Genomic DNA, 12,830 nt, shown 5'->3' on the forward strand with positions numbered 1-12,830 from the left:
CCTTGCCACTGTCATATGTCAGGCAGTATTCTCCCTCTTCCATTTTATGCCCATTGTGAGCTCTATGTTTGGCCAAACTGGCCTGCAAAGTTTCCTCTGTAGTCCAGCTTGGCCTTACAGGCACTTTCAGGGTCTTCCCCCTAAAAGGCTTCAAACTGCCATTATTAGGAATGAGAATTCCCACTCTGATCTGAAATACATGCGTGAAAAAGTAACATTATTCTTCTATTAGCATTAGATGCGATTTCCATAAACCACTAAATATTTGGTTGGATTAAAATATTTTGATAAATGAACATTCAGGGAGATTTCATAGTGATTGGATTAGATGACATTAAATGTAGGCAGTCATGCTTCTCATTTGTGATATAAAGTAGTTATCATGAACTTAGAAACATAAAAATATTTTCTCATCCAATTTTTTGTCTAGTACCTGAATGGATGGTAGTGGCAGATTAAATTCCAGATAACCAAATGTTATGTGGTATATAAGATCCCCTAAAGAAGACTGGTTTAATTTTTTCAAAAAGTACTGAGACCTCAAGATTTTTTTAAAATTTACCTTTTAACCTTTTTAAATCATTACTTACATTCACTTCAATGTCTTTCACTGAAAATCTGGATTTCTTGTTTATAAAAAATGAGTTTCTTTCGGTGTTCCTCTTTTCTCTCATTTTTTTTAAATGTTTGGAGCAGCTAGGGTAAATCTGAAATAAAGGCAAATTCAGAATACATTTCAACAATCAACACCAGCCACAATGTTTAAAGGAAGGCACCAAAATAGGTGAAAGTACTTTAATTTTTAAATTTCAAGTTTTAAACCCAAATACTCAATCTACATGTATGTAATTTGACCCTGGCTAACTTAAAAATTGATGCCATTATATTGATTATGAAGATGCAGTCAGGGAATTGCAGCTGTACTTTATAGTCTTGAAAATTCTTATTTCTGTCTTAATCGCAATTAAGCTGCAATAACCCTTAACTTAATTATTCTGAGGAAAAATAAAGTGTTTTACTCTATTCTAATAGCAGTAACATACACTTCTAATACTTACTGAGAGTATTGCCTGGTCCTTCTGCTTAATGCCCCTATTTCACACAGACCACGAATCCCACGAATCGCCAGAAATCGACAAATTTCAGGATTCGAGGTTGAATCGTAATCAGTTCATGAAGTTCTTAGAAGATTCGTATATATTCGTAGTCAGTTCTTGCAAATCTTGATCAATCACGATTCAACCACGAATCCTGAAATTTGTCAATTCCTGGCGATTCGTGGGATTCGTGGTCTGTGTGAAATAGGGGCATAAGTGAGGCACTGTGCTTGTAGTTTTAGTCAATCTGGAGATCTAGAACAGCGTGTGCGTGTCTTAGCCGCTTGAGATCTGCTGGGATATAGGGCGTCACATGGTATGCTGTTACTTTTTCTGATTCCAGGATTATAATAAAAACTAAAAGTTAACAAGCTATGGCTGCCACAGACAACTGTAAGTTTAAATGTTAAGTCTGCTTATTATATGCAGCACCGAGGGAAGCTGAAACTTTTGAAAGGCTTATATAGCAAAATAAACTGTACATGTAAATTGGTTTATGTGTATTTTTCTGACCCTAGCACAGAGATTTTTCTCAACGTAATTTGAATTAAAACTTTTTAAGACTGGACTGTACTTTTCTTTTTCTTTTATTATTAATATTTCATTTTGATCTGGTTCTTTTTCTCTTATGAATTGCTCAACATTTCTCCCAAAAGAGGCCATACTGTTCATGTGGTGTAATAAGGTGAGGTACTTAGTCATATAGTTATTTGTTTTTTTACAGTGCATGCTTTCAATGACATTGATGACATTGATGGCAAGCAAAAAAAGGACCTTTTTTGTTGAACATGTTGGGTTCTAGAAGCAAGCCTCTATGTCCACCAAATCTCTAAATGGGCCCCACAGTCCCCCAGTTTTCAGAATGCAGATGCATGATAGTCCATAAGGTCTGGCAGAAAATTCGTCTACACATGATTTTCCATTTTCACAAATCACGAATGTAAAATATTTTGAGTGTTATGAACTCCAAATGTCACAAAGTAATTATTTTTGGGTCTGCTAACTTCATATTCCTTGCACATATGTCATTTGATATTTGTTTTTTTATCAATGTGGTGAGTTGGCCAGCCAATAGTAGCAGTCAAATTGACAACTACTCTCCTGTTACCTTGAACATTACTATCAATGGAAGACTAAAACGGCCTAAGTAAGTACAGGGCTGCTCCAAAGCCAAGCAGGTTCCTACCATAAAGCCAAGGCCAAATTAGCCTTATTACCAGCAATATAAACCTTCCTATTGGTTAGAAGGGTATAAATTATCCTGAGAAGACAAAGAGTTACGCTTTTTACTGACCATTTATGAAAATTTGGCACATTTAGTGTGGTTAGTGGCCTTCAATATTTATTAATTTATAATCTTTTTATCAAAATCTGTAAACAGAAATTACACTTGCGAAAATGGAAATGGTTTAAAACAATATTGAGGGACACCTTACAGACTATCACTGGTATACTTAGTTATAATCTGAGTTTGTTTTATTTACTCATTAAGTTGCTACTTACCTTCCTTTTTTGGCTCAAGGAAGCTGAGAGTTGAACTGTTGCCACTAAGGCCACTTACACCAGCTATGGCTGCACTTGCCACATCTACAATAATATTACCAAATTATTAATTAATATATTAATTGATATATTGTTGTTTAAATTTTAAAAATTGGTGAATGATCTATTGAAAATGAAAAGGAGATAACATTATTATTTCAATTAAGAATGACATTCTTAAATTGCACCCAGTTTTGTCTGCATAACAAATAAAAAGACTGAAAACAAGTCCAGCTAATATAATAGATTTGTGAGGCCAATAAATTATAAATAAATCTTAATCATATGCACTTAGCTATATGCTAGATAATATAACTTATATTTAATGTCTTTAGCCTTTATTATTCAAAATAATCAGTATTTTAAAAACTGTATCAAAAAAATTTTAAATGTCCTTCCCAAACACTATTTGACACTTTTTCTGGATTAAATGTGTTCAAAAAATCATAGTTAATTATCAAACCTAAAGTTTCTTTGGGATTCTGGTGTCTGGTTTCAGAAATTATACATTTATTAGCGGACCAAATCCCACAGAATGGCTATTACCAGGTTATTAGCAGTCTCTTGGAAATACCCTGTGATTTTAATCTAAACTTATGAGCAACAAACCAAGTAAAGTACCTCACCAAGACAAGAAATGGATCCCTTACATTTACACAGTCAAAATTCATCGATATTATTGGAATAATCTTGTAATTTTCAGGCATGAAAAGAGATTTGTATTCTGCACTAAGATGTCACCTTATAACCATAAAAGTCTGAGTCCAGATAGGTAGAACATGTTAGATAGATAGAATATGCTTTACTTTCCTAAATTAATGATATCCAGAACCTATCTCTGTTAGAGTTTTCAAGCTGTCTGCTTTTAATGGCAGTGGTGTCTGCTATTAATGGCAGTGATTTGCCACAAAATGTGCAGCATTAAAAATTTTCAAACCCATAGGGCAATTCCTTGCCACAATAGGGACAATACATGGTATCACGCTGAAAGTATATAATTTTTTTTAGAAATCATAGAAATCACCCTAAAAGACTTGCACCGTATTCTGTAGACATGGGGAAACTGCTGGTCTAATTGGTAATGACCGCCTGAAAAGCCAAATGACCGACAAGAACTTTGCCACAAACATTTCACAGCTATCCTGATTTGGATCAAGAAATAACAGTGATTGGGAAGGTTTAAACCACCCATGGGACAATGGCCCCTCCTGGGTCACCCTAAATGGGCCATTTTGCATATCAATGGGCCATTGCTTGACATTTATGGGCCATTTTTAAACATGACAAATATATTTGAAATATCTGTATCAATATTTTTGGGAATGATATGAGAAGGTGTTGCAGTTAAACTTTGTTAATATATTTATTTAGTTAAGACTTTTATTTGTCTTTTTCAATAAAACCATTACAATGCCTTCTTTACTGAACTTATTTGAAGACTAAATGAAAAAACAAAATGATCAGAAAACATGTAATACTCATTAGTAATTGGTTTTTATTTGATGAAACCATCAACAAGAGGTAAACAATCTAGATCTCTGAAAACCTTGATTTCTCAAAACTGAGAAAATGTAAATGAAGTTGTCCTCACATACTGTCTAGTACTTATTAATCAGTCTTACTGCAAAGAGATTTCATTACTTAATGAAGTAATCTCTTTTTCCTGTGCCACACATTCAGTGCATCCTCATAACTTATCTTACTCCCAAGAATCTTAACTCTTAGCAGGTGATTCGCAGAACATTTTCGTTTGGGTGCTGTCGTACTGGAGCTAGGGCCATAGTTGAAGCCATCGGGGTTTGAAACCTCGTGCTAGCACTAGCAGTAACACTACTGTCAGTGTCACTACTAATCGTCGTAGTGCAAGGAGCGCTGCTCTCAGAAGTTGGTACATTTTCTTCCCCCGTCTCCTTTGAGACTTCTTTCTGAACGTTGGACGGACCCTTAGACGAAGCGGTTGAAGTACATAAACTAACAAATGTAGGCTGGTCTGGCGAGATTTTAAAAATTTTTTTCGGCGGCATTTTTCTTTTCACTTCATCAAAGTGCTGCTTGAAAAAATCCCATGTGCTTTCAGAACGAAAAGCAAGGTTACTTCTAATTGGATAAACATGACCTATTAACTGATGGGCCAATAAGATATCAGCTTTTATTTCATTAGCATAGCTATTGGGGCGATGAGCTCATTGCTCTCGGCAAATACCATGCATAGAAACGAATCATACATAAAAATCGACTAACGGACCTGCAGTTGTCTCTGTGAGTTTTTCTCCGTGCGTTTTCTTTCTGTGGGTTTTCACGGCTTTTCCAAGATGTCCGCACCGAAAGAGGCATCTATTTCTGTCGTGTCAAGAAGTTTATGTGTTGTGTTGCGATTTTCTTTGGTGTTGCGTCGATAAGTTAAATGCATTGTGTTGCGATTTTTTTTTTTTTTAGTTGTGTTGAGATTGTGTTCGGTGTCGTGTTGAGTGTTTTGGTTGCTTGTTGTGGCACTTATACGCTTCCTTAGACTTGACCTCACTGGAGAATCTCTTCACTGTCTTTGCTTGCTTCAGTGCCCAACCAACAGAAACACTTTCTAAGCCTAAACTACCTGACACAGCACCTGTCACTCGTACAACTCTAGGCACTCTTACTTCCCCCAACTTTTCTGCCCATCTGACCTTAATTGTGTCATAAACAGTTTCCGTTCTTATTTCCATGGAGTGCTGGCCAAAAGCAATGTGGTTATTGAGTTCCATGTCAGAGTTGAAGGTTTTCAAGCCAAAGGATTAGCATTGAAATAGTTAACCTTTCCCTCCGATTAAGTGAGCTAATACTGTGTCATTAGATTTTCCTGTGTCGTTCCGTGTGCGAAAGTAAAGTTAGCAAAAAGAAATAGAGAGAAAGCCTTTTATATGCTGTGAAATGAAAACTGTTCAGTGCAGGGTGTGGTACAGGCATGTGACAGTGTGGTTATGTAAGTGCGGTGGCCCGTAACGTTATAATCAGTAGAGTGAGAGAGAGAAAGAGAGAGAAAATAAAGCTGGACAAAAGAGAAAGAACGGAAAATGTGCTGCGCATGAATAATAAGTAAACAAAGGACAAACTCAGATAAAAATAAATATCACGGGCAGTTACAATCTTATTTACCTGAAATTATCCATCTTGGCCCAAGGATACTACAGCAGTCACTTGCCACGATATGCCCTTCTTGGCAAACCATTCTTGCTGGCTTTCTCTAAATTTCCTCTTGCCTATATGATTTTCTGCCTGGCAAGATCTGTCTAAAAATGGGAGTGTCAAAAAAGGAACACACATTTTTTTTCAAGTGCTCCCAACATGCCGCATGCATTGGCTGCATTACACAACACGCCTCATTCTGGATTTACATACATTATTCATGAGTTATTCAGGATAATATTAAGAGTGGAGAATTAAACAACAGAATGATGTTAATTTGAATGATGTAATTTTTTGGCAAGATGTGTCCTACAAGTACTGTTGTCACATAGTCAAACAGAAACTTTAAGGTTGTGCATCACTCACTTATGTGAAATTTGTGAGAATCAGCTGAATACTTTAGTAAGAAAGGTGGCTGACATTTCTAATATTAGATTACCCATAATTCAGAGATAAAGGTAGTATGACCAATTTTCATGGACTTGGTGGGAATATTCCTATCACGTTTCATGAAAATTAGTCCACTTCTGGAAATTTATCACTTTGTGAGGTTGTAATCCTTCAAAAGGTTTTCCAATGCAGTGTGGTTAACTGGGGTAACAATGCTCTGGTCCAAAGGTAAAGCAGGCTTATTAATTTGGATAATTTCCTGAATTGGGTTAGATGAATTTTTTGTGGAATTTGGGTCTGAAAATTTGGGATTTTTGGTGGCTAGAAAAGTTGTTGGGGAAGGGTTTTCTGGGGTAAGGGAAAGTGGAGTGCCTGGCTCCATTTGAGCGGCATAAAGAGAGGGGGTGGTCTCTGTTGCACAGATAGCATTTGTGCTGGTATCTGCAACGTGTGAATGAGCATTTTCCTCTATTGAAGTTTTTACAAACCTCGGGGGGGGGGGGGGGACGAAAATTGTCCAATTTTGGGGTCCCAAGTGAGTGGCCATAAACTACCGGGTCTTCCTCTTCCCATTTGATGCCTTCGCTGGCTCGTTTTTGACGGAATCTTTCGTCATAAGCCCTCCAATTGGCTACTTTATTTGGGAACATCGCGATGACCCTGTGGGCATAGACTAAAAGGGGGATGGCTTGGTCTGGGAATTTTTGCAGGTAGATGGCCGAGAAGATTTGCCATGCTTGGCACCACTGGAGTGAGGTCAGATCAGATTTTTTGAGGGAAGGGGAGAGGATCATCATGATCTGGCCTTCCTCGTTTCGTTCAGTCTGTGTAGAGAGGTTTTCAGTTTTATCCTCCCTGCCTGGAGCCAAAGAGTCAGGGGGAAGGAGGTCTTTTAGGTTTATGAAATCGTCATCCCAAATTTTCAATCTCAATTTATTGTTCACGTGGTGGTCTATTGGGGTTTTGGGAATTTTCTTACCTTGGGGGTCTGGAAATTGAGCCGATCCATACATCAAATCATTTTGTGGCATCTGTGGAGCAAAGTTTTGGTGAGGCATTTGGTATGGGGCGGTGTAATGGGGGGGGGAAGGTTGGGGGGGCATGGAATTTGATTGAAAGTAGGGGGATGGGTTCACAGGGAGACCCATAGCTGGGTTGGGAGGATAGATTGGGCCTGTTTGGGACACAGTTGGGGCCACTGTTGTTTGAGAGTGAGGGAGGTTTTGATATGGGTAAGGAGAGAAGTGAGGGGGGTTTGCCATGTTTGTTGTGGACTGACTGGGGGGTAGGCCTTGAGAGGAGGGATGGGGGGTATTGATACCGCTGGGACCTGGCTGGGGGCCTTGGAGGAGCGAGGGAGGGGGTGGGGCTAGGCTGCTTCCCATATGATGAACATATGGGAGGCTTTGGGAGCTTGAGACTGAGTAGACTTGGGGGCTTGTTAACGGGCGAGGCTGCACCGAGGTGGCTGCTGTTGTTGCTGTGCTGGGGACCGATGGCTGTGAGTTCCCCAGAGTGCTTTGAACTAGGTTGGTCACTGTGGCCGGGTGTGTGAAGAAGGGTCTGCTGGGTCCCGGTGTCGTCGCGGTGGTAGCTACTTCCGCTGTTTGGTTATAGGTTGGAGGCTGTGGGTTCCCCAGAGTGCTTTAACTTAGGCTGGATGCTGGGGCTGGGTGAGTGTTGTAAGGGGTGCTGGGTCCGGGTGTCATGGCCCAGAACATCGCTTCTCCCAGTGATGGTAGACCTGGGGGTTGTTCCATGATTCAGAGCTAAAATGAAAGAAAGGAAGAATAGACTCCGTATGGCAGAGAAAAGAGAGATAGTTGAGCCCTGCCAGCTCAGAGAAAGGTAATTAGTAAAGAGTAATAGGGGGTATGGTTAGTGACGTTGCCAGTGCTACTAGCATGATTCTAATTATAGAGCAGCGTATGTCATAAAAGTTGAATGTAAAACTCAATCGTGCTGATTGAAAATGAAATGATATGAATAAGCAGTTTACGAATTGTCGGCGCATGAGTGGTTATATAAGTCAGTATGTGTATTCATAGAATTGTATATGCTCGCCTATAAAGAAAGGAGCGGCCACGTGCTGCGGCCCTGTAATTAGTTTTATGCTACAACGTGTAGCATGTATTAACAATGGGCGGCTACCTGCTGCAGCCAAATGTTCTAGGTGTCAATCTAAGTAGCGGTGCCGTGCAGTGCCTAGATATAATGTGTCTATTGTATAGTTTGATAATACATTTTCCGGGTGCATGCAGCGAGTAAATTATGTGTAATTTTCTGTGAACCCTTTAAAAATCAATTACTAGTGATATTTGGGTGATCTTATGGTAAGGGAGGCTTAAACTATATTTAGTTTGCAGCAAGCTGCTCTCATACTAGCTGAGAATTTATAATCTATGAAGCTGAAGGTATTTTCCCAAATAGCATTGAATATGCCAACTTACTCTTGCTTACGGTGAGCACAGCACCTCTGAACGATCGCCAGAGCATGTTCGAGCCTTTCGCATTCATATGTACTCCGTCTGGTAGTAAGTTTCCTGCCCAGTTGACGGTGGCCCCCACGTGGCGCAGATAATGAATATTATCCTGGCCTTTAAAGTTTTCCTTCATGGCAGTGTTGACTTTAGCTACCGTAAGATTGTATCTGTCTTGGTCCTCTCTAGTTGGCAGGTAACCACAGCTGGGGGAGGATCTGTAAAGCAGTTGGCCCCAGAACATTGTTAGGTGGGGGAAGCGCTCCAGAATCCTGAGGTTCAATAATACGATCTTGTCCATCATCTTTGGCGGGTCAAATGGTGATCCCCTCACATCGTTTCCTCCAACTTGGAACAGAAGCACATCAGTCATCCTTAGGGTGTGGAAAAAGTCCTCGCTCTGTAAGAAGTGTTCGATGCGAGCCCCACTCTTTCCATAGAAGATGACATGGTTCAGTGATGGGTCCAGGTTGAGGTTTGACGGGGAATCCTGTTCCAAACGTTTGATAAGGCTATGCCCAGCAATGACAATTTTCATGTTGAAAGAGGCTAAGGAGTACACTAAGGTGTCTGAAAGAAATAGACTAGGATATAAGCATGCAATGTCTATGTAACTAATTGTCTGGAGTACAGCAAAATCAGATTTTTTTTTTTTTTTTTTTTTAAATAGACTAATAGACTAGGATATAGGCATGCAATGTCTACGTAACTAATTGTTTAGAGTACGGCAAAATAACAGTTTTTTTTTTTTTTTTTTTTTTTTTTTTTTTTTTTTTTTTGCGTGTGTTGTTCATGTGCGTTTGAGCGCCTGTAAGTGTTGACATGCTTGTAAGGCAACAGGTGTCTGTTGAAATGTTTGAAGAAAGGCTAAGCATGCAACTAATTTCCTGTCAAAATAGACCTTAGGTCATAAAGGCTAATGATGTTTGGCCATAAAGATTGTGATCTTTGGGAGCATGATCCCTTGGAGTCGCTAAGTGACCATCCGCCATGTGTTGGTAATTATCGGTTATGTAAGCGGAGAACGCTGGCGCCATGTTGCCTTGTGTTATGAATAAGAGCTGCGAGTTTCGGAGCAGCGTATGTGGTGAATACATGGGTACTGGTTTCCGTATTTTGGGTGGGCAAGTACTAAACAGCAATGAACCTAACTTAGCGTCGGTGTGATGGAACTAAGCAATGTATCGCCGTGAAAACTGAACTAAACTCGATTGTTGAGGAACGTTCGCCATATTGGATGACTAAATTATGAGGCGGAGTTTATGAAACTCCTTTTAACTAAGCGAAAATAATCAACCAGGCAGATTGTTATAGTCAAATGGCCTTAAAGTCCTGTCGGCACCACTTTAGGAGGGTTTCCCTGTCGAAAAGAGAGTAACGTAAGAAATACAACGTGAGAAATTCCCTTGTGCGTACCGCACTGGATAAAGTTTTAAAACGCGGCGTATATAGCACGCTGTTATTGCTACACGCATATAGTGTAATAGATAATCTAGTCTGGGTAAAGTGCCGAGAGGATTTTAGCAGCCTAAAAATTGAATCACAAGGATTTGTCGCTTACCCTTACTTGTTATTCTGGTACACTGGTCAAATCGGTAATGGCTGGTTGAATGCGTCTAGTCGGCTTGGTGGCAGACTAGCAAGTGATATCCTGGGTATTGCCTCGATTAAACCTCGCTCTATTTGGTCACGTGGTACGAAACTCGCGACGCGATTTGTTACATTGCTAGTCATATGACTTATGATGTAATATTGTTTACAACAGCAACTGCAGGAAGCGACTCAGCAGTGACCCCTCATCTTGATAAATCCGATTATGGACAGGCAATAATCTTTATGTACTAATTTAATTGTTACAATTGTGCACCAGGCTTTCTTAGATCACTGCCAGTACGTCTCATGTCTGGCTATAAACAATGTAGACTAACCTTTTCACCATCCTGATCTATTTTTAATGGATTTTGTATGGGCCTGATGTAAGCTTTTGCCTGAACCAGAGAATCTCTTAGATTTTTTGGTGTGTATGGCCCAAGCAGGTCTTCCAGAGACTTTGTGTCATTTTCCACTGACAAGATCTCGATTCCCCCAGAATCTTTTAGTTTCGGATATTCACTTTCTGTAATGGTTTCTCTGCCTCTCACACGGTTCCCCACAGGTTCATTATCAATTCCAAACTTCATAGCAGGTGTCTCTATGTTCTTTTGTTTGAGAGGCTGAGTTGCAAGAGTGTCATGGTTAGCTCTTCTCATGTAAATGTCTTTGAAGTGGGAGAAGTCAGGTGGTGTTTTCTCAAGTCATGCCAGGTTTTATTCATGCTCTGATTACGAGTCTCCTTTTCAATATCCATTACCCCATTACCCCAGTCTGAAAGTCTTGTATAGACATCATACTCCTTTTGAAACACAAAACTGAACTCCCTTGTGTAATGTGGAAATTAGAAAAAGGTTGATTGACATGATTTATGATATCAGATGTCTTCTATTTTCTGCTGATAAGCCAGTGGAGATCATGCGGGTACCGTGCCAGATGTGTGGTTTCAGTTATGTTGCTTGCTCTCATTTCACAGATGAAATCATGCAAATATTCCTTAATATTTGTGGCTTACTATCTTTACTAAAAAGACCAACTGTAAAAGGCAAGAATTGCTCTGTATAAGCTAGTCTACAAAGAATTGACCAAAACTGAGAATTGGAGCTTCTTAACGAGGGAACAGCATCAATATTGATTGGAATACTGACTTTATCAATGTGCAAGAACTTGGCTAAAGAGTATCACCAATCTGTGGTACCAAGCTTTGTTTAGTTTTTTCAGGGACATGTGGGCTTCATTTTCTGTTGGATTTCTCTATTCCCCATATTCTCCGTATTCTCTTTCACTGCAGCCGTATGTCCCTCACTTATTTGGTGGTCCTTTATTGTTGTCCTCTTGAAATTTGTGCATCCCAGCACCAAAGACTCCTTTGAATATTTCCTGGGCATTCCCGTCTGGCAACTTAACAGTACCAGTGTTCTCCACAACTTGAAATTATAAGGTGGGGGAAGAGCAGTTATAGTGAGGGTCTCCGGAAGCGAGGGCCAAAGGAACTCGCCATGCTAGGGGGGTCCGGGGGCATGCTCCCCCAGGAAAATTTTGAAAAATTGGTGCAAATACCTGCATTCTGGGCAATTTTAGAAGTCTAAAAGGTCATTTTTATGGTAAGAGAATTCATCATTTCTTTAATGATAACTATGATCATTTTGTAGATGTTCCTGTGTCAAGTTTTACTTTATATAAACAAAAGTCATGGCTCTGAATTAAAATTCACTTTTATTTTTGAATAAATCTCTGAAACATACGGCATTTCACATTGTTTTTATGTGAGAACTGTGAGACACCTGATGCATGGTGGACTGTTTATGTCTCTTAATAGTGTCTTCTCTGTACGTCTGGCACCCAACTTTGGTCCAGATGTCAGTGCCTTTCTTGGACCTTTGACCATGGCTTGAACACCAGGCACAAAACATACCTGAAACAATGCATTTCTATGGTTAAACAATGGTATTTGATGTTTATGTAGCATTACATAATAATTTAACGTCGCAACGATCTTCCGTCGGACATATATACGATAGCATCGACGTTGCTGCCTTTGCCCTGCTCTAAATGACTGTGAATGAACTTTTATTGATATTTAAATTAACAAATGGGTTCAAAGTCTCGTAAAGCTTCTCACATTTTAAAAATAATCTAATCATTCCGGATTAAAAACGTATGAATACATCATCTCATTGGGATTGCTCACGTTCAAGTGGATTGCGGGAAGGGCAGGTCTAATATTCAAGACTGTCAATCTACTTCCTTATACAAGCATAAAGGCGGGGTAAACGGAGCACGTGACAAAACCAGCCTATCCCAATGCAAGACTACTTTTCACAAACGTCATTCATGAAGAGCACATGGTCGAAACTGGCTAAAACTGCCTATGTGATTGGTAAATGTACAATGTATCTTTTCGATATATTAGCGACCACGTTTTCTTGTAATACGAAAGAAATACATATGTATTAAAGCAACATCCCTGACATTAAAGTGATTGGTTTGGTTTTATTTTCCAGTTGCATATAGATTCCAGTAAGTAATGAGGTAACAAACGCAAGATATGGTGAAATTTATAAAATTT

General features: G+C 39.3%; 1 protein-coding gene and 1 long non-coding RNA gene across 3 annotated transcripts; both read right to left on the reverse strand.

Annotated features, from left to right (window-relative positions):
* Positions 1-931: 931 nt before the first annotated feature.
* Positions 932-5,995, reverse strand: LOC147763965 (uncharacterized). Its single transcript, XR_015331986.1, has 3 exons — positions 5,772-5,995; positions 2,601-2,684; positions 932-1,430 (listed from the first exon to the last, which is right to left on the reverse strand). It is a non-coding gene; the product is annotated as an uncharacterized LOC147763965 (long non-coding RNA).
* Positions 5,996-7,629: 1,634 nt separating this feature from the next.
* On the reverse strand, positions 7,630-11,140 carry LOC147763966 (uncharacterized). 2 transcript variants are annotated; one of them, XM_087001467.1, is made up of 3 exons: positions 10,233-11,140; positions 8,642-9,241; positions 7,630-7,960 (listed from the first exon to the last, which is right to left on the reverse strand). In XM_087001467.1, the coding sequence occupies exons 2-3, from the start codon at positions 9,207-9,209 to the stop codon at positions 7,803-7,805; spliced, it is 726 nt and encodes a 241-aa protein (XP_086857593.1). In that variant the 5' UTR covers positions 9,210-9,241; positions 10,233-11,140; the 3' UTR covers positions 7,630-7,802. The 2 variants fall into 2 exon arrangements, with proteins under 2 accessions (XP_086857593.1, XP_086857592.1); XM_087001466.1 differs by lacking the exon at positions 10,233-11,140 and having other exon boundaries at positions 8,642-9,373.
* Between the last annotated feature and the right edge of the window lie 1,690 nt (positions 11,141-12,830).

Source organism: Lingula anatina, chromosome 1 (assembly GCF_051362555.1).
Source record: "Lingula anatina isolate TDL-2025a chromosome 1, LinAna3.0, whole genome shotgun sequence".
Classification (NCBI taxonomy): Eukaryota; Metazoa; Brachiopoda; class Lingulata; order Lingulida; family Lingulidae; genus Lingula; species Lingula anatina.